We start from the raw sequence: 22,099 nt of genomic DNA on the forward strand, positions 1-22,099 counted from the left end.
TGAAGGTTCCATTACCGAGTCTTACAAATCACAGACCCATAATCAGCTCAACACAAGATAGCAGCCTAGGATTATAAAAACAAAAGAAGCAATAGGACTTTGAAAAGTTTATTTTTCCTCATTTTGTGCGCAATGGTAATTCAGAAGTTCTTTGACAATATTAATCTAAAGGAAACAAAGCAGCAGCAGCTTATGAACCACAAAGAAATGCTGCCCAATTCACCAAAAGCAGAGTGCAGGAGGAATAAAGCTCATTGTCCCTCTTCCAACATCTTGTTAGACTGTATTAAAATAGCTGGTATGCCTACTTCATAGGGTGACACTGGGAGTTGTTAGCATTAATTTAGCTTCTGAACAACCAGCCTAAAGTCTTAATAGAAAGTAACTAAGTGGAGTAGTATCTGTTAAAAGAATTAAGCTTTACAAAGCCTGGTTCTGGCAGTAGGGGTAATCCTGTGCTGTAAGTCTTGAGTTTTAAAATACACGTTTTCTTGTAAGGTGTACTAATGGAAGCATACCTTAGACATACAGATCAGAAGGACTCATATGACTACTGTATGTGATGAAGAAGAGAGGGAAAGAGTTATTTTTGCACCCATTAAGCTCAGTAAGAAGTGAAAAAAGAGTCTCAGATCCCCTTGAATAGGGATGAAATGTATTTCTGGAACATAGGCACCAGAGCCAAACCTTTGATCTGTCTTAATCCATTTAGGAGTAGTTGCTTACATTCAGAGTTTCTAGAATAAAATGAATAGTCAGTACAGCGAGGCACACTGAACAGGTTATGCATAGAAATACAACACAAAAAGCATTCTAGCAGAAGTCATGACATATTTTGTGGAAGTTCATACTTTCCCCTCACAATATATGTCAGTAGTTGTTAAGTGTAATTTACTCTCATTAGTACTCTGCTGTAAGGTGTGTTTCAGAGAGGAAAACTTGTAAGAATTATTTTGGTATATAGATTTGAAAAATAATTTTACTTAAACATTATTCTCATCCCTTGCTGGTTAATGGTTGTGGGCTTTCCAAAAATACACAAATAGAGAAGATCTCTAGAATTCTGTATTTCTTCATTCATGCCCTTGGAGGGCAAGGCTTATTTCATGAATCACTAGAGTATGTAAAGTGTTTTTTCCATTGCTTTCAACATGGAATTGCTACTTTAAGTTATTTTATACCCGTTTCTGTTTATGAAGGTCCTCTTGTGCTATTGTTAGGCTGAAAACCTATCTTCTAAATTTCAGTAAGATCAATAAAGTAGGTTTTAACCATTAAGGTGCTTTTACATTTCACTAATTCTGTTACTGGTTTATTTGCATAATGTTTCTTTGTGGAAGGTAAAAAACTCTAGTTGAAATGGAAGATGGGAGACAGTTACAGTGGCAACAGAATTCACTCACATAAAAATGTTCACCAGACAGAAAAAAAATAAATAAGACAAAGCACTTCAAGTCCACCAAAAGCAGGCACAAGCATCATCTGTAGCCATTTGGACTAAATTTATTGATGGAGAGGCCCTAGCTAAAAAGTTTGCTCTCTTAAGAGACAAGCAAACTCTATGCATACGGGAATCAGGTTACATATCATGTAGGTTGTGTGGGGGTCCTTCTGGAGTTAGTACAAGGCAGAGGAAGTTTAGGCTGCGTCTCGTACTCTGCGGCAAATCTCCTCTGTGAATTCTGAACACTTGGAGTTTCCTCCCAAGTCTTTTGTCAGGACCTGAAAGAAAACCAAAATCCTGTTACTAAAATGTTTTATGGGGATAGTGGCACCTCTGAAGAGCTCTGTATGTTCTTCTTTTGTGGTGTGTGGATACTAAATAGGGGTGAGATGGAATAAATCCTGTTGGAGTTTTCTACATCCCGTATCACCCTCATCAATAAGGACAATGCAGACTGAAGCAGGCAGAGAAAACCTGAGTATGAACATCAAGTGTGTTACCAGATTTCAACATGGTTTTATCTTAACTAGAGGAAGAAAGTGCATTTGGCCAAGGCTCTCCAAAGTCTGTTGGTATAATTAAAAGTTAGGTATTTGAAGTTTCAAAAAAGTCTGGCCTTTGACAGTAAAATTCATATGAAGGTACAGCATAAAGGCAACTAATTGAGAGGCACTGGATAAGGCTCTAGAGTTTTGTGTTGTGTTTTGGTTTTGTTTTAAAGGAAATCCACATGGAATATGCCCATTGCTCATAATACCTAGATTTAAATATAAATGCTTTGTATGCATTATCAACTTCAAAAGAGAAACACCACAGGTTACTTAAACCTCTCGCTCCCTTCATGAAAAGCAGACATCTGAATCTAGCTTTTAAAGTTAACAAAGCTGAGGAAATGAGGACTGAGCATTACTGAGACACAGGAATGCTACAGGCTGTCCTTGCTACTGCGCTGGGCACATTTAATGCCACCAAAGACCTCCAAATTATCAGAGAAGGACAGGGCACTGCTCATGTGTCAAGCTAGTGCAGTTCAGCCACTGTTTGGTGCTAATGTCTGCTGTGGCAGAGCATGATACTAATTCACTGCACACCCTTATATTACCTTTCCATCTTTAATTGTATCAAAGCAAGCTGTCTCAATTTTTGTGGCATATTTCTGTAGTCCCATGTGACGTAACATCATCACAGCACTCAGAAGAAGAGCAGTTGGATTTGCCATGTCTTTTCCTGCAATGTCTGGTGCAGTTCCATGAACCTAGAAATAAAAGAACCTATCAGTTACCATGTCAGTATGCTGATTAAAATGTCCTAGGCAATTTGAGCATATGCCAGCAACCAGAAACAGTCCTCAAGCACAAGCATGTTGAAATTTACTTAACTGTGATACAGTTCGTGGGAAGGAGATAGGAAAGGCCAGAACAGTTCTGTTCAAAGGCATCAAGAAAAGGGTAACTAGGTCACCTACTATCTCCAAATTGTGTCCCTCAATTTCTATTTCACAAAGGGTATTTATCTTACAAAAAAGAGGGAAAAGAAATCATCAGTAAAAGGACATGCAAAACCCTTTGTGTGACACGTGCTCCAACACCTCTCTCTGCTTAAAGCTTCATTGTCTTCACCATCAAAATAGTTCTAAGGAGAACTTGGTTACATGACAACCACAGTGTGCATCATGGAAAACTCTCAGACTCTTGAGCTGAAAGTAATGATTGCTACTATACCTTGCATAAAAAGACTTACTGATTCAAAAATTGCAACTCCATTAGCACCAATATTTCCACTTGGTGTTACTCCAAGACCCCCAATCAGCCCGGCACACAAGTCACTGAAAAAAACACAAACCAAACCTAATTATAAAAACTCCACAAGTTTTTCCATCTATGTTTGTCTTCTCTGCAAGCTTTTAAATCATTGGAGCATTTGAAAATTTGTAAAACTACTAGCAGGAGACAATTTAATAAAGAAAACTGAAAGGAAATTCCAAATACTACAGGAAAGCTGATGAAGGCATAGGCACAACAATAGGTACACAAAACACAAAATACCTGTACAAGTCTCCAAAACTAGCAAAAATTGTGATGTACAGTTCCCTGTAAGTATCCACAAGTCTAATTTCCTCTAAAGAGGCCAGAGAACTACTTCTCATGCCACATCCTTCTAAAAAATATGCAGAATTTTGCTTGGGAACATGAATTACTAGAAGTTTTAAAGTTAGCTGCATATAGCTTAAGAAACATGTTCCAGGTAACACCAGTCCAGCATTCCACCTCATCATACTCTACCTTCAAGGCTGAACATACTGATAAGAAGGCTCTTAAAACTTGGATACTTGAGCATACTGTTTTATTACCTACAACTTAGCTAGAAAGCAGGAAAGTGGGATGACCTTGCAAAACAATATTTTAAACAGTATTTTTAAAACAGTATTTTAAGTTCAAGCTAAAATAAACCAATTAGCTTCAATTGCATAGTGTCTGGGGAAAAAAACAGATAGAGTCTCCCACTTCTCCCATAGAAGAAGAGTCTCCCATAGGTATTTATTTCTTCAAGATAAAGAGATTTCCTTCTGTACTTATTAAGGCCAAGAAAGCTCTTTGGCATTATGTCCACACTTTAAAAAAGCTCTTTGAATGAAAACTTCCCCAGTGACATAAGTGTTCTTCTTCAAGAAGAGACTCAAGTTTGTGGAAATTTTTAATACTATGGCATTCTTTACAGAATTTCTACAAGAACTTGAAAATCAGTGATAGTGAACTAGGTCAAGTGAATGGAGATAATACCGATGATGGGACTCATCTGGATTTGGCTTCTTTGCTCTAACAGCACAAGAGCTGCAGTGAGGGCCCTATGGACTCTTCTAGAAGTTTTTAAAACAAAAAAGCATGATTTGGAGTCTGTTTTTTCTTAAAAGAGACATACAGCCTTATCAGAGAGGGAGTGAAGTTTTAAGAGTAGCCCAACAGGTGTTTCTTTTTTATACACAAGTTATCTTTACATTTATTATCTTTATAAAAAACAGGAGTTGGATTCTAAGATGTAAATTGTCATTGAACTTGTAAATAAATTATGATTCAGGCTGTTTTCTTTATCTCTCCTTAGAGGTGCAGGAAGCAGCAGTGTTACATTACACACTTAAAAGTTCTGATTAAGGTACTTAATTTTATATACAGTATTTAACTGAATTTATACTCTATCTAAACATTTTACAGAATAGAAAATGTGTGCTAATGGATTTTGCCTTAAAGACATACATTACCTCTCAGTATTAATGTTATTCAGATATGAAATCTCATGGGACAATAAGGATTAGGGTTCAGTATGTTAAACAATATAGATACCTGGTGGGATATTAAGGGGTCAGACATTTTTTTCTTCAATTACATTGCAGATTAATTTAACTCTATCTTATCTTAATCTTGCTGCAAACATCATAGCCCCACAGTCATCTTTCTCTAAAACAGATTGTCTAAGTTTTTCCCCAGTATCTGGCTAAATGTTCTTTATTACAATTTAAGCTATTGAATTCTTGACACATTGGGAGAAATTTCACTTCTGCCCCATCTGAACAGTATCTGTAGCCTCCTGAAGCAGAAACTTTTTTTAAAAAGAAGCACATTCTCTTCATACAACCCCTGCCAACAACATATTAATAATTGAAGTCTAATAATATCATCCTTTCTTCCTATTTGAAACCTAATTTATAAAGTTTTAAACTCTTGTATGCATAAAATCATCACCCATCTAGTTAGCATATAATCTGAACAACTTTCTGGAAAGTAACAGTGTTTTACATGTTGGGTTGGTTCAAATTAAAATCTCCATACCTGAGGATGTCACCATACAAGTTGGGCATAACAAGGACATCAAACTGTGTTGGGTCTTGAACCATCTAGAAAGAAGTATATTTCCATTAAGGTTAAGAACTTAAACTAAAAAATAACCACAATTAAAAACATAGAGATACTCACATTCAGACACACGGTATCCAGATACATTTCATTAAATTTAATATCTTTACAGTTTTCTGCTGCCTCCCTGCATTTTCTCAAGAAAAGCCCATCGGACATTCTCCTGCAAATAAAGTGGCAAGAGAATATTGCAGTTATTGCAAGTTAAAAATGCTGAAGATAAAGAAAAGTGCATGCAACAGAGCACCAAATAAAAATATTAGAGAGCAACAACTTAATTTGTGACTAGCTATCCCTTATCTTAAATACAAATATTTTTAAAATATTATAGTAAGAGAAGTTACACCTTGAAAATTTCCCCCAAAAATATTTTTGTTTCTGTAGTTTAGCAGGATACATTTATTCTCAGAATGACTCACATTTATTTAGTAAAGGCTTACACATGTTCTGACTCAGGTCAGCATCAAGTGGCTTGGAAACTGTAAAAGCCACTAGACATTTTCATTCAGGAAATTAATTTTCCTGTTTAATGCTGTTTTCAAAGTAAAAGCTTTGCAAGGAAAGTCACAGGATTGCTCCAAACTTGCTAATAAGAACATTGGTATGTAATTATTCCAGCCTTACCAAAGGGATACTGATACTCACCAATAATGGGTCAATATTGCCCATTTTACTTAGGAGACATTTACTTTATTCCTTTAATTATTTCCTACTTACTCCCAAGTAGCATCAACAGAAGTTATGCACTTGAAGTAGATTTAAAGCAGTTATTTATAATTAAATGCATATTATTGCTTGTCATTCCTCTCAAAAAGAAGTGTGTGAACATACATGATGTTTGCCTTGTGCACAGCAGTAACGTGGCTCCTCTGATTGTTTTTGGCATACTCAAAAGCAAACTCAGCGATGCGCTTGCTGGCTTCCTCTGTGATCAGTTTGATGCTCTGCACAACACCATCAACGATCTGAAAGGCAGAGGAGAGTAAAAGTTCCAGGTCAGTGGTATGAATGTTTGGAGGAAAGCAGTGGAATTCTGAGTGAGGCAGTCTCAGTAACACGTTTCAGAATTAGGCAACATTTTTATGGGTAGCAAATTTCAAAAGCACCACCCGACCTCTTAGTACCAGGCCACTGTGATGGGCCAGGTGTCACTCAGGACACCCAGAAAAGCCACCAGGAACACAGCACTCCCAGCAACATACCACGTGCTCAATGCCACTGTATTCTCCTTCTGTGTTCTCTCGAATTGTGACAATGTTCACATCTGTGTAGGGGGTTTTGTACCCTTCAATTGAGACACAGGGACGGACGTTTGCATAAAGGTCAAAGGTTTTCCGCAGGAGCAGATTCATTGATGGGTGCCCTGCAGCAATTGGGGTCTTCAAAGGTCCTGAAATAACAAAAAACCAAAAAATAAATACAAGAATGCGTGAGAAGATGAACCTCTCCATGAATGTGAAACTCTTGGTAAAGGAAGGGGTGCTCTTAGAGAGGATCTCCAAATTTCTACTTAACCCTTATGCTGAAATGCCATGAGAATTCCCTTTGCTGTTAAGAATACTACACAGTGACACAGGTCAGCTCTTTAAAGGCCAAATCATTACCCTTCGATGGAACAGGAGTTTTACAAAGAGTTTTCTCAAGTAACAACATTACAAGATAACATTAGCAATGCAGCTATCACATCCTGTTGAGTATCCACAGGATTAGAAATGCATTCTCCACAAGAGTTGAAAGGTTGGGCCATAATATATTAACATGTTGCCCAGAATATCTGTGAAAGTTATGGCTCTGAAATGAAGTACTGACAGAAGATTACAGAAGAGTACCTGATAGGCTGTCCCTTTAATCAGCCATTTTATTGTGTTACAGATGAAGGACTTTGGCTCTAAACCAGGCTCACACTAAAACAAACACTATTTAATATCTTATTAACCCCCAATGTACCTTTTAATCCCATTTTGTTTTTATCCATGGATTCTTTGGCCTCTGGAGGTATCATCCACTTCCCTCCTGGTCCTTGGATAGCTGTAACATTCCTCTCTTCCCACTGAATAGGAGCCTAAACACATTTACTCTATGTTAATTTCAATATCATGACTTTTGCTTTCAAGCTGTAACTTCCCTTTCACAAAAAGGTGCATAAGGAATTTTGTCCAGGCATTCGTAAACAATGTTTCTCTGTTGACTGAGAGCAAGCATGGGAATTCAAAAGTAAACATTTTTTCTTTCCATCTCTTAGAGCTGTTGAAGGAAGGACCATAAAAGAAAGAATACAAGGGCTTTCATAAACAGGACCAATCTAAGCTTAACATACTAAAGCATCCCCTTTAGAACAACCACTCTGATTAAGTATTGCAAAAATGCACTCACACACAAACTGAAGTTTTACTCTTCCATACCTGCAGCTTCACTCCCCAGAAACAACAAAAAATTAAGGTTTTCCTACATAATTAAAGAGAACTTCATGTTTTCCAAATCTAAGTAGGGCAGTTGTAACACAAGGGGAACATGCCTTGGTGCTGTAGCTGATGTGGAACAATTTTACCAGGTGTCTTTCCTCCAGAACTATATTATCCTTGAAGGAAACAAGACAAATACTGGTGAAGTTCCTCAGGCAGGTAGTAAACCAGTTCTTGGCTATACTTAACTTCCATATCACTTAAGTGAGTGTGTGTGGCAGTGGAACAGTTCAAGCTCTACGAATAAGCCAGCCCACCTGCACACACTTTTCATCTGCACTGGAAGCCACAATTAATGAAAAAGCATCCTCTGTCAGGATTGTGACATCAACAAAGTGATTTCACATATATTGATTTCAAATTTCCAAAAATTAAACACAGCAGTTGCTCCCAACACTCTGCTCCCCTGTCAGCTAACAGTTTCAAATTCTGCCTAGATAATGGAATCCTATTTTTTATTAGCTGAAGCTTCAAGACTATTTTCAATAAGTTTTAATAGCTTAAACATGACTTGATCTTTTGGAAGTTGGACAGAACACATTTTTAATATGCCTAGTTTATACTTGTTGTTGTAGTTAAACTTATAAAGCTTACAGCAAGACATGTCTGACTTACTTTAGCAGCATCAAAGATCTTCACAACAGCAGCAGAAATTTCAGGTCCTATGCCATCTCCTGGGATTAAAGTTACTGTTTGTGCCTACGTAAAAAAATACCAGTAGTATAACAAATGAATGCTTGTTTTCCAGGTAGAAAAAATTCTTAGTTGATGCAGAAAACAAGTAACTACTAGAAAAGAATCTTCAGATACTAAATAGTCACTATGAAGAACAGCAGTACTCCACAGGAATGAGAATGACCAACTTGCTTTCAAAGGGGGGGTGCAAACATTTTGAGAGAATTGTTTAAAAATCTGCCTATCTATTCCTATTTCTAAAGACTAACCTGAAAGGCAAGTTCCTGCTACATGTTCTTTGAAATTAATGATCTCAGTATGTTTTCTTCTTGAGATCTGGAGAGGAGATAACATTACCTAGTTACAGCTCTGTTCCCCAGACATCTCCCTTATCATCAGCATGCTGCATAACCCTGACATGCTAGAAAAGATAAAATTTGTGAAAAGCTACATTCACCTGAGCTTGCATCTAAACTTCTCAAGTGAATTCCTGAAGCTCTGACCCATTATTAACAATACCAAGTTGGTTTCCTCCCATAGTGTTCTCAGTCTTGTTTCTTTCATCATCGTCAAACAGATGAAATCAACAGAACATCCAAGGCTCAACGAATAATGGGGCAAGTGACTGATCTGCTTTGATCAAAAACCCCTCTTCTGCTGGCTGTGCTTATCATACATGCCCCAGCTCTTTCCTTGTTCTATGTAAAACATTCCAGTGGTTTTCTAAGGGCTCATTATTACCTGCAAAAAAGGCAGCTCAAATGCAGCATTATTTGCAAAACCCCAATTCGAATCAACTGACAAAATATGCTTCCCTCCTTTGACACAAAATATTTAGAATTTCAATGTATATTGACTGATTTTTTTAATTAATTTGAGCCCAAGAATTTCACTGTGCAAACCAGAGGAAGCTGAGCTTCAGGTAAAAGAATAATTCTGTTCTGAACAATTCTGAACATAACTGATGGGATGGCTCAAGATCAGTTTTGTGCTGTCTTGCATTGTTACTTCACCTGAGCCAGAGAATGCTTCATCTCAAACAGTAGTGTGGTATAAACACAGCCACAGGTGCCTCACCTAAATCTTTTTATCCTGTGTAAGATATAAGCCACCCTTTGGTTTCCTTTCCAGTTGTCCCACCTGCTGTTCTACAAAACTTGTAATTAAAAGCCACAGTTCCTCTTCTAAATATGTCCTGCTTAAGGGTGCATGCAGTGGTGCTGAGTCCTGCTTCTGCCTGACCACATCTCAGGGCAGCCTTCACTGAAAAAAAAGGCCCATGGGCACTTCAAAACCATGCACATAAAGAAGGTAAAACATCTTCAAGAAGATAAATAATCATTGCCTAAAATGCTTTAAAGAGGGCTTTGAAAAGGCAGAACTTTAGATGTAAGGTATTCTAAAAGCAGCAATGAAACAAATCTAGTGCTTAGAAGAGAGTCTGAAAAAATTTAGAAGCTTCTCAACAATTTTTCTACTTTGCTCAATACTTGCCCATTTCCAGATGAGTTCCATAGGACTGGTTTATATCCATATTTTATGAGAAGTCTGCATGCATTGTACTAGCTGTTACACTTCAGTATGTGATTGCCAAAGGCAATATTTAACCCACAGAAATCCAGCAAAGGCATTAAGAGCATACGTTCACTTATTTAAGCCTTATTTTTTGAGAAAGTAAAGATAACAACAGCCATCTTAAAAATGTCTGAGTCCCCTTCTTGAGAAACTTCTTAAAAAGAAAAAAGTGGTACTATTATACTCACAGCACTACTAAAACTTCTGGTCACCTGTTTTTGGTTTTTGAAAGCACCTAGCAATCGAGAAACCTGTAAGAATAAAAAGATGCTATTTTATGACAACAGGATTGTTAGAAGTTAATGCAAATCTGCATTTTCAGATCATCATTACTTTAAATTTCCTATCTTGAACTGTTGTAAAAACCCAACTGAAACAAGAATAACACTTTGACAAGATGTTCCCTGGCATTCTGTGTGCTGACAGTTTGTGTGGGTATTCTTAGCACAAGGTAAACCCAGGACAGCAGTGCTTTGCAAGGCTCTCTCCTGTCTTGCCTGGGGGTGAGGGAAAGTTACTACAAAATAGCCTGAGTCCTTCCATACTACATTTGAAAAAAAGCTGCAGTAATTCTGAGTAGATTATATGCTATGGATAAAGGTTCATGGAATGCCAAGCAAAAAATCAAATGCCTTCACAAGCAGTTGAGTGGAAAGTATCTTGACACATTTGGGTAATGTTTCCAAGACTGGAAACTGGGCATTGCTGTCACTCTTCCACTCAAACTATGGTGAATTTTGTTTTTCCACCTTTTACATATGTCGGTTTTCTGGTGTTGCTTCTGAGTGCCTAACAGCTTTTTAAAAAGCATCAATGAAATGCAAGCTACAGACAAAATTCACCATAGCAATAAGGCTACACAGCACAATCAAGTTACTTTCTAACATCAGAATATTCTGGACTGGCATTAAGCTTCAGTTCTGCCAGAGTCCTGGATGCCGTCTGTCTGCAGCTATCAGACTGGACAGGAATACATCAGGCAACTGGAATTCCTCTCCTGTCCAATTTGTATTTGTTATCCCCTATCTTTACTCACCCGTTTGCTTAAACAGAGCTGTATGGCAAAAGGGACACAGTATGTTGGCACTAACAATGAGGAACAGAATTCTCATGTATATTGTAACGAATGCTCTGGGAGAAGTCATTTAAGCTGGAATTTATTTTTACTTGCAGCCCAACATGAGGTGTACAAGACGGCTGCACCCAGCAAGCAGTGGTTACCAGAGCAAGCCTGGTATTTGAGGCAGAAGCTGGACCAAAATACAGGAGAAGGTGAAGTTGGGTACACAGTTTGTGTGCCCTCAGGGCACAGATCCCACACACAAGGGTCAGGAATCACATTTCAGAGCAGCCCTGAGAAGGGCACAGGCTGTCGTGGCAGAAACCACGGGCTTGGCATATTATATTTAAATTGAACATATGTAACAGTAGCAGAGAACCAGGCTGTACAAAACCGATCCATTCTGCCCCTTAAAGTCGTGTCTCACTGTTGAGTCTTGGCAGTTCTCCCATGTTTGAGCAGATACACCCAGGGAGGCTCCCCGAGGGCTTAGCCCCCAGCAGGCGGGTGGTCAAAGGGCACGAAGGAAATTACATTTCCTGAGGTCAAAAGGCAGCAGCACCTCCGAGACAGCCCCGGGAATCCAGGCTGCCATTAACTATTTCAGGAGCAAGGAAATCCCAGGGAACAGCCAGAAAGCAACGGGACAGAACCCCCTACCCACATTTTTCCCCCGGCCCGGAAGGCTCCGGAACGCCTGGCCGGGCAGGTTCTCAGCCGCTGTCAGCCTTCACCGCCCGCCCGCAGGGCCCCGGCAGTGCCCCGGGGGTGCTCCCGGCAGGGCGGGCATCCCCCGGGCCGATCCCCCCGCGGCCTGCCCGCAGCGAGCCGCCGGGCCCGCGCCGTGACCTCCACGGCGTGACCTCCCCGACGGCCCGAACCTAGGACGGGGCGGTGCTCCCCGTGCCCGGCCCGGCCCGGCCCGGCTCGGCTCGGTCCGGCCTCCCCGCGGGCAGCAGCGTCCGTCTGAGCAACGGCCCGACGCGGCCCCTTCCCGCCGCCTCCCCAGAGTCCACCCCGGGCAGAGAACGCTCCGCTGGGCCACCCCTCGGTCCCGAGCACTGCGGGCCTCCGCTCCTCGGCACCGCGACCTTGTCGGAGGGCGGGCGGGCGGCGGCCTCCCGCGGCGGCACCGCCGGAGGCGCCACCGAGCCTCCGCCACCGCCAAGGTCACAGGGGCGGCCCGGGCGGCCGCTCGCCCCAGGGCGTCGCGGGGCAGCCGCTCCTCCGCTTTCGCTTACCGCAGGGATCCACGCGGCCGCTGCCATGATGCCCCGGCACGGCAGCTCCCTCAGGCCCGGAACCACCCGCGCCCGCCTCGACACCGGAACCGGCGCGCGGAGACCCCGCAGGCCCCGCCCCCAACGTCGCGAGGCCCCGCCCTCAGGAGGCGGCTGAGGCGGTGGCGGCGTCTCCTCTGATCCTGCCCGCAGCTTCCTTCGAACCGAACCGAACCGAACCGAACCGAACCGAACCGAACCGAACCGAACCGAACCGAACCGAACCGAACCGAACCGAACCGAACCGAACCGAACCGAACCGAACCGAACCGAACCGAACCTCCTCCCTCGTCCTGCCCCGGCCCTGCGTGGCGGGAGATGTTCGCTTCCCCTCTCTTCCCCTCTCCGGCCCGGTGCCGAGGGCGCTGCGGTGGCTGCTGCCCTGAGGCACCGCACGAAGCTCCCGCCACCGGCCCAGCCCGGCCCCCGCCAGGCTGTCTCGGGCCGACGCTCCTGGCGGTGCCTGAGGTCCTGTGGCGGGCCCAGGGCGGTGGTGCCGGAGGAGGGAGAGCCTAGGGAGGCCGTGGTGCGGAGCCTGAGGAGGTACTGGTACGGAGTCTGTGTAGCGGCAAACAAAAGGAGTTTTCCAAGCGGCCTCCGGTTTCGGAGCATTTCATAACGTTTATTAAATCCCAGCTTCTGGAATCGGGTCGCTTACGGGAAAAAACCAAAACAGGGCTCATTAAAAATTGAGGGTGTCGGCTGTTTGTTGCAGCAGAGAAATAAAAAAAATACGAAGCACCACTTGAAAAAAACACAAATTGTCGAAATAGGGATAGTTTACGACTTGTATTTGCCTTCACTTCTGAGGTATTTGTCTCGTTATTTGGAAACCTTGGCGATCCTGCGGGTCGCTTCCTGTAGCCACCCCGGGCTGGAGAGAAGGAGGCAGCGCTGCCTCCCAGGAGTAAATAAAAAGACAGGGAGGCAGCTGCCCAAAATCTCACCAAAACAGTTGAAAAATGCTTGTTCTCTGTGCTGAAGGGTGGCATCTCTGTGCTGATGCTCTTGAGAGTAAAGCACCAAGCTCATCCGGGATAACTGCTTCATCCAACTTTTAAAGGATTTTCCTGCCTGTGAAGTGGTGATGATAATTCCATGACCTGCTTAGACAAGCAGTGGTGTGGAGTGGTGTGGATAAGCTCTGCCTTCTAGCTAACAATTGTCAGTGCTTCCAGTTACATTCCGTCGATTAATGGAAACTATTTTGTTGTTAATTAATTAAAATAGTTTCTAAATTGTTAAAATAGTTTCTAAAATCAGTGGTTGCAAGCTGTGATATAAATTGTAAGTCTAATATATCCTGAAAGTTTAAACTCAAGACAGTGTAGAAGAAAGATTGGGGCTCTTTCTCAGTATCAGTTGCTGCTGGGTTTTGTTGATGGAGTTACCAGAATACTTGTGACCTTCCCCTTTACTTCTGTCCTCCAGGTATTGAAAAGTCAGAGTTGAGACTGTGTGTTCACTTTGCTCTTGTCTTGAAAGTGTAAATAGCTATTCTTAGAATTGTACAGCTTTAGTAGCTTGTATTTTCTAGTGGTCATAGAATCTACAACAGTGTTGGAAAGGACCTCAAATGTCATCAGGATGCAGCCTCCCTGCATGAGAGAGACACCTCCACTAGATCAGGCTGCACAAAGCTTCATCCCACCTGGCCTTCAACACTTCCAGGCATAGGGCAGCAACAGTCTTCCTAGGCAACCTAGTCCAGTGTCTTACTACCCTCATGGTGAAGATTTTTTTCCTAATATCTAACCCAAATCTACCCTCTTTCAGTTTAAAACCATTACCCCTTGTCCTATCACTATCCTTTAAGTTGAAAAGCCCTTCCCCAGCTTTCCTGTAGCCCCTTTCATGCTCTGGAAGGCCACTCTAAGGTCTCTCCTGAGCCTGCTCTTCTCCAGACTGAATGGCCCCAGCTCTCTCAGCCTGTCTTCATAGCAGAGGAGCTCCAGCTCTTTGTGGCCCTTCTCTGGACCCTCTCCAACAGGTCTGTATCCTTCCTGTGCTGGGGGCTCCAAGGCTGGACACTGTACTCCTGGTGTGGTCTCACAAGAGCAGAGCAGAAGGGCAGAATCCTTGCACTTGTGTGCAAGTCCAAGACCTTGCACTTGGCCATGTTGAACTTCCTTCTGTGGGCATGAGCTCACCTCTCCAGCCTGTCCAGGTCCCTCCAGCTGCCCTGCCTTCCCACACCACACAGCTTGGGATTGTCAGCAAACTTCCTGAGGGTACACTCTCATCCCACTCTTATCCCACTCTCCATGTCTCCAACAAAGGTGTTAAACAGCAGTGGTCCCATAACTGACTCCTGACTCCTGCCTGTATCTGCAGTAAATGTTTCTGTAAAATGATTTTTTTGGTTGGTCATACTTGACACATACTGACTCCTTTATTGTGCTCTCCTTACTTTCCACAGCTTACATATCCTGTGCTCTGCTTTTTTCTCCCCTTTTGTAAATTGGGGCTTGCTCACATCTCAGATTGACATACAATGTTTCTAGGACATGCTACCTGAATTTTTAATGTTTTTTCTCCTTCCTGTAAAAACTATATGTCTATTCTACTCATTTCTTTATGTTTGTTGTTTTTTTGCCATAATGCTTGCCAAAGGGCTCCATAGATGGTGATTATGTGCTATGCTATGCAGATGAGTATATTTATGTTATTTTCTTGTGTTTTTTGACTGGATTTGTTTCTACTTTCTGTGTTTACACTTTAATTGAGGGGAGAAATTAAATTTTACATACATTTTCAGCAGCTATTGCAACAGGTTTCTGATCTACAGAAATAATAGTACAATAAGAAGCTACTAACAGTGTCTGTTTTGGATCTGTTTTGAGAAGTCTAAACAGCACAGTAATAAAACCATCAGTAGTTATTTTATCTAGAGAAAAGATGCCTGTATAGGGCTAGCAATAATTTCTTTCCCCGGATGATCACTGTGCTGAGTCTTCTTATGAAGGAATTCATTATATTACATTTAGTCTACTTAGGAAACCATTAATTTTAAAATTATCATTATTTTGTCCCTGAGGCAAAAGCATTGTCTTGTGTAAAGCATGTTTTTTTTTTTTTTTAAAAAATCACTTGTTTTACTAGAGATAAATTAGGCTTAATGAAATGGAGTCAGAAGCCTCCATCTTCTGAGGGTATTTCATTAAGTGAATAGATCATAAACCAAACAAATTTGGCTCAAGGTTTTCCTTTTTGTTTTCTTTAACATTAAAAACTCTCTACAGAAAATTCCTCTCATGATAGCAAGTGCTTTTTTTGCATCTTTCTCAAGTTCTGCTTGTTCATTCATGAGACAGAGCTCAGTCCATGAAGCATTCTCTTACTCTTTATCATTTACAGACAAATGTAGTGAGGTCTCAGCATCCTCCTCTTGGTCATGTGATGGAAAAGCAACTTTTATACTCACTGTAGCAGCATCAGTCTGTCATGATAACTTGTTTTATGATCTCTATTTTGTAACTGTTCATTTTTTATTTTTAGTTGCCAGGAAACTATTAACTAACAGGCAACCTGTGATAGTGTAGCACATTATAATGGCAGTGTTTTGTGGGTCTGTATCATCTTTAAGGAGCTCATGAGCATCTTAGTTATTTGAACTCCACAGCACCTATTGAAGGTGAACATTATTCCTCATTTATCTGTGAGCAAACAGAATTGGGAATAAAAGAAACGTCAAAGACTCAGGGCAATTCACAGCATCAGTAAAGGATAAACACCTCCTTTGTTATCATTGCAAGTAGTGATCATTGTTACACTTGCAGAAGAAGGGGGTCCTAACAACTCATGGAAAATAGCAGCAGAATCAATGTACAGGCAGCCCTTCTAGATCAAAACTCTTCATTCTGCCAACAGAGTGAACCTTCACTAAGAGCTGATCTGCAAGGAAACATCTGTGGGGGAGAGAAATTGTTGGAGTACTTGGTGTCATGGGCATGAAATCTTGCAGGTTCTTTTTTCCCAGTTTAAAAATTGTAGCAAACAAACTTGAGCAGTGAAGGCAGTAGACAGGCAATCTGATTGTGAAAACTCTGTGTGGGTCTTCTTGTTCCCAGGTAAAGTGACCTCTGTTCATGCCAGCTTGATCTTCCTTTGATGAAGAATAAGAGCTTTCATACTTAAACCACAGTCATATTCTCCCCTGTGTAATTTACAGAGGCAGTGATAACACTAAAGTCAGATCTTGCTGTGTAAATAGCAAACTATTGATTTGTTGCAGTAACTTACACTGCTGAGTAAGTATTGCATAATACTCAACTGATAAATTTAATTTATCTTTGATAAATGCAAACAGATAGAGGTGAAAAAGCAAACTGGAAAATAATCTGATATTTGGTACATGCAAACAGATAAAAGGAGTGAAAAGGAGTGTGTCATTATACTGTTTTGAAACACAACCCAGTTATTATAGCAAGGTAATTATGCAATAAAATACAGATAACACCATAGCATGCTTGAGAGGAGGTAGCTAGTATAGTGGAAGCCTCAACAATCAGTGTTCAAATCCTCTTTTTAAAAATATGTACATTTTAATTTTAAGAATCAAAAATACTCTTCAGAGTATGGAAAGAGGAATTGAATGAACAGTTTATTTTCTGTCGATGTGCTCAGTGGGTGCCATTCCCTTGGTAAGCTGAGGCATTCTTTTAGAGCAAGAAGTTCTAAATGTTTTAAAACAATTAACTCCTTTTATCTGTGCCTGTTTTCCTGTAGAATTCCTCTATATTAGGATGAAACCAAAGCATTCCAAACATGCAAAAGAAAGCAGAAAGGGGCAGATTGGAAAGCCAGTCCCAAAGGCAGAAAGAGAAATATATTTGTGAACCTCAGGATCTCTACCTCTGCCTGCTTTGTAACCACAAGTAAGTCTTGCCTAGTTCCTACTTTCCATTTAGCACTTTTTCTCATTATTATTTTGATTCTAAAGATAACAACAAGGTGATGTGTCAGCTAAGGCACAGTGGGACCAGGTAGCCAGGGATATAAAAGCAGGTGAAAACTGAAGACATGGGATGTCAGTCTTCTCACTGTAAGAATATGTGTAAAGATTCACAAGATTAAAAGACCTGGAACCCACATCACCCCTGGTGTCAATTCACTTCTCTGTAATGACAATTAAAGATAATTTGGTTATTTAATCTAATTTGCATAGACAGGCAGCTTGAATTACGTGGCTGTGAGTGGAGTTCATGCAGATCACTTGACTGTAAGTATTGGGCTGAGTGAGAGCAGCTGCTGCATTTCAGTAGCAGCAGATCATAGACATGAAATGTGTTTAATTACATGCATTACCACTTGGGCCTGATTTGAGGATGTGTAAGAACTTCCATAACTGGGTCAGTTCTCTACTCTGAAGAGGTCATAATGAATTGTTTGTGAATTGAAAAAAACAAAACAAAACAGAAAAATTGTATTTTTCAGATCTGGGGATTTGTGGGTCTTTCTATTCTAACTAACTTGGGGTGGATCTTTTGGAACATAACAACAATCCAGTACCACTGTACCTTAGGGAAAGGAGCTGCACTCCTGATGGGGTGGTAGGTCACTCACAGTTTGTAACATCCTTACTGCAGTAGCTTCTTCTTTCTTCTTCTGCAGCTGTGCTGCAATATATTCTATTGGTAGAATTAGTTTATTTTTTGGATGAGTCTCTGAAGTTTACTTATTGTTAATAAGCCAAGTTGGTTGCATTCTCATCCTGAGCTGTTTGTTTTGTGGTATTGTAATACTTTGTGGGTTAGTAGCTCAGAGCAGAGCTGGTTTGCAGCTAATCAAATCTTAATTTTTAAATGGGACAATCTAAGTAAGTATTAAATATTAGTATTATTGTATCAGTAATACAATGCTTTCAGTATTGTTGAACGTTTGCTGTTGTATGCCAAGGTAAATCAAACTCCTATTGTCCAGTGCTGTTACCAACCCAGGATCATTAGAAGCTGCAGGTAAAAGCACAAGATAATTCTCCAGATGTTTTTATTAAACCTTGCTGAGGTTTATATTGTTAACTTGCTGAGGGGATAAAGGCTATTGGCAGAGTGCACCCAAAGAAGGTGCACAAATGGGAAGTGAGCAGCCTGAGGAAACTGCTCCCAGGGCTTTCCTCCCTGTTCCCATCCTTTCTCACTCAGCCTTCTTCCTACTGTTGTAATAAGAGCTTGTCCCTCTGCAGACATTAGATGATATACTTTTGTTTGAGTTTATTAATTTTGTCTGTCTGAATATCTCCTGGATGCTTTTTCATTAATATTTTTTTGGTTGTTTTTTTCCAGAAATGTGGAATTAGGGTTGGATTACTTTATAAAATACAGGGTGAGCCCTCTTGTGGTGCTCTCTACCTCTGCTTCAGACTTTAGGGAGCATCTTACTTCTTTCCAGCAGTACTCGCTTTGAGTCCCCGGAGTCAGATGGCTGTCCGTGTAGATTTCCTTCACTTTCCTGATCTTACTTATTTAGCTTCATGGGAAATGGTTGCATTCCCTGGGATGCCTCGGCAGCTCTGGGGGGGACCTCGCATCCTTGGCAGGTAGAGGCGGTCACGGCCTCGGTGCAGACAGGAGCCCCTGGTGCTGGTTTGGGGATGCTCGGGACGCGCCGAGCTTCCATCCGAGGAGGCTGCGCTTAGCACTGCCAGCTCCAAGCCCCCTCTGGAATGTCCTTTTATCCGTGGGGAGCCCAGATGCGGGATGCTGCTCATCCCAGCGCTTGTGTGTGCACCACGGCTGCGCTGGGGAGCGCCAAAGGCTGAGGCAGAGCCGCTCCCAGCCCTGGAGGTGCTGAGCAGGAGAGCGCTGGGGGAGCAAGGGAGGGAGACACCGAGGCAGTAGAGAGCTGGTTCCTTCTAGGACTGGCTGCTCTGGTTTTGTGCTCGAACAGCTCTGCATGCCTCTTGGAAAAGCTACTGGAAAAGGGGCAGAATGGCATCAGGGTTTCTGGCCGACAGCCGCCGATCGTTTTAACGCTTTCCCTCCCGGCACACTGCGAGGATTTGCCAGTGCTGCGTCCCTCCTCCTTGGACAAGTAGGGGCAAAACCAGTTCGATGCAGGCTTTGGGATTTTTTCAGCACATTCACGGAGTGTACGTGCTATAAATGCCTACAATACAGAGGGAGCCAGCTACTCCTAATGGGATGCATTTGCATAGAGGAAGAATTCCTCATTTAAGATGGGTAATAAGCAAACGATATTTACTGATGAACAGCTAGATGCCTATCAGGTAAGATACCTTAGTTTGCATTGGGGGAAGAATAGGGGTAATTTTGATATGTTCGTGAGCTTTTTGTTTTGGGGTGTTTTTTCCAAGGATAGGTGAAAACTTTATTTGTAATCCCCAGGCAGACACTGTTCCTTCACAACAATTGTAGTATTCTAAGGCTGGGCTGGGCAGTACACACTGTTTAATTCCCTTCTCTATACATGGAAAGGAGGAAAATTCTTAATGTCTGCACTAGGAAGCAGGATAAACACTCTGACTCCCTTGTCAGTGGGAGTTCTCAGTACAATCTCTATTGAGTGTTTTGTAAAAAAGAAAGCATTTCCATAAGTTCTTTTTCTCTCCCTTTGTTGGAAAAAAAGGAGTTCTTGTCTAATTTTGCTTTTCCTAAAGGATAGGTCATAGAAACGTCCTTAACATAATTTCAGAAATAGGTATTTGTATGCTTGCTTCCAGCCTGGATGGCAGAACCTTTTTGTAACAGAAGTAGTGTGAGTTTTATGTCTAGGAATAGTGTATGGGTGGTACTTTATTTGCTTCATATCACACCAACTGAATTTTTAATAGGATAAAAAAATAATCCCATTTTTCAGTCACATTTCAGCACCTTGAACAAGTTTCTGGAAATAGAGTGAGGCTCTACACTGAATAGGAGTGTGCTGAAGAAGGAGGCAGCTGGCTACTTCTGAGGTGCAGCCAAAGCTGCATTGCTCTGTCTCTTACATGGAGTGATAAATATGGACAGAATTAACAGCAGAGGAAAGTAGCAGTTAGTTTATCTTGTGGCAACTAAGGGACAGTGCACACAGAAGTAAAGAACTTTCTTTTTACCTTCAAGATCTTTGACTTAAATCCTTGAAGTAGAAACTGATTTCAAATACTGATTTTCATTGGCATTAACACTGACATGGTGTAACTATTTGGCCAGAAAGGGTCAAGCTAGGGCTATATGCTAAAGTACTTGAAAATTTTATCTCATGTGGAAAATAAGGCATGAATTAGTGATCTACAACCTTTTTTCTTGTCATTATGGGAAACGGGAAAATGGGGTTTCTTGAATTTCCACTTTGTCACACATCTCACCCTGACCTGTCTGTCAGTGGAATTAGTCTGTTAGTGGTTGTAGTCTGATATCCAAAAAGGTTTCTTTACATCCCTGCTGTATAGGCAAGATGGAAATCAGAGACCTGTGAAACACCAACGTCTGTCTTCCTGCTACCAATGACAGTGAACACAGAACAGAGCCCAACTGCAGTGAAACAAAACAAAATCCAAATATAATTAATGTTATCTTCTTGACATAAACTGGCAAATGCAAGAGCTGAAATGTCATCCCTAATTCACTACTCTTCATGAAGAAATTGCCTTTCTCTAATGGCTTTTGCAGCCCCTGCCTTTCATAATGCTGGGTAATTGATCTCAAAGCCTGGCAGTAGTTAGGCCCAGTGGATTAAGTCTGCTGATGAGATTTCTCTGTTGCAGGCGGACTTGTAGTTTGTTAGTGAACTGCTAGATAATTTTTGACTAGTACTGGCACCTGTCATCTGTGGTAAGTAAAATAAAATGCTATGTTTCAGGACAAGAACTAACCACCAGAATTTCTGAGCAGTCATAAACAGCTTCTGAGCCTTTAGTGATTGCACAAAAGGGGAGAGTGGATTAATGATTCCATAATTTTTAAAATACAGGCTTTTCATTTCTTGCACCAGCAGTCTGGTTGCCAGGGCCTCTGAACACTGGACCAAAGTAAAACCCTGTGTACCAGGTCTGCTTTGCAGCAGTCTGTTGTGCACATGTGTATGTAATCCAGTGTACAGTCAGGCTTCTACATATAAATTGCTTTTTAAATGGATCACTCTGTAGTATTTCTTTTTCTAGTTGAGAACTAGGCAACATCGTGGATTTGTGTACCCAAGCTGGTATTGTCTTCCTTACCATAATACCCAGGGTTAGAGCATCCACAGTATTTGTTTGGGAGAAGCAAAATAGTCAACTTAATACTTTTCTATTAAATAGATTATTTTTTATACTAACCCATCCTTCCTATTAGAAGCGTGTTCAAAACCTCACTCCCCTCATGGTTAGACTCCTAATTTTTTTGAATATGTTTCTGGCCATTGTATTTTCTTGTTGTAACTTCCACCATTTTTACTTTTAGCACAAATTGCTCTGAGCTTATGCCACCTGAATGCTACTTTAGTGTAATTTTTTTTTAAAATGTGTTATACCTCAAGTGCTTGTCCCACAGGAGACACTATGAGATAGAAAAGTGAGAGGTTAATGTGTTTGAAGTGTGGTAAAACCACATGTAAGTGGCTTTAGCTTTCAGGAGCAAACAGTAAGCTGCACAAAAGTCACCTTCTGGAAAAGCTAATGTACATAAATCCCAGATCATCAGTATGATGTTTATGAGATAAAAAAAACTTTGATTTATCAGAAACTTTCTGAAATGTCCATGTGTAAATATTTC

General features: G+C 41.2%; 2 protein-coding genes across 5 annotated transcripts in view; one reads left to right on the forward strand and one right to left on the reverse strand.

Moving 5' to 3' along the window:
* Positions 1 to 1,483: 1,483 nt before the first annotated feature.
* IDH3A (isocitrate dehydrogenase (NAD(+)) 3 catalytic subunit alpha) lies at positions 1,484 to 12,523 on the reverse strand. Its single transcript, XM_071754666.1, has 11 exons — positions 12,366 to 12,523; positions 10,253 to 10,315; positions 8,430 to 8,513; positions 7,300 to 7,414; positions 6,555 to 6,742; positions 6,184 to 6,317; positions 5,413 to 5,515; positions 5,269 to 5,333; positions 3,185 to 3,269; positions 2,547 to 2,699; positions 1,484 to 1,722 (listed from the first exon to the last, which is right to left on the reverse strand). The coding sequence occupies exons 1-11, from the start codon at positions 12,390 to 12,392 to the stop codon at positions 1,639 to 1,641; spliced, it is 1,101 nt and encodes a 366-aa protein (XP_071610767.1). The 5' UTR covers positions 12,393 to 12,523; the 3' UTR covers positions 1,484 to 1,638.
* A 321-nt stretch (positions 12,524 to 12,844) lies between these two features.
* Positions 12,845 to 22,099, forward strand: part of CIB2 (calcium and integrin binding family member 2) — a 43,375-nt gene continuing 34,120 nt past the window's right edge. Inside the window, exons 1-2 of one of the 4 annotated variants that reach the window (XM_071754673.1) lie at positions 12,845 to 12,953; positions 13,836 to 13,890. Coding sequence is in view for 2 of the 4 variants with exons in the window: in XM_071754671.1 (XP_071610772.1) it covers positions 19,582 to 19,632 (51 nt within the window). In the remaining 2 variants the exon portion in view is untranslated. Of the gene's footprint in view, positions 12,954 to 13,835; positions 13,891 to 19,191; positions 19,633 to 22,099 lie in introns of those variants that run through there. The other 3 variants (XM_071754675.1, XM_071754671.1, XM_071754672.1) reach the window with 3 other exon arrangements.

This window comes from Heliangelus exortis, chromosome 11 (assembly GCF_036169615.1).
Source record: "Heliangelus exortis chromosome 11, bHelExo1.hap1, whole genome shotgun sequence".
NCBI classification, from domain to species: domain Eukaryota; kingdom Metazoa; phylum Chordata; class Aves; order Apodiformes; family Trochilidae; genus Heliangelus; species Heliangelus exortis.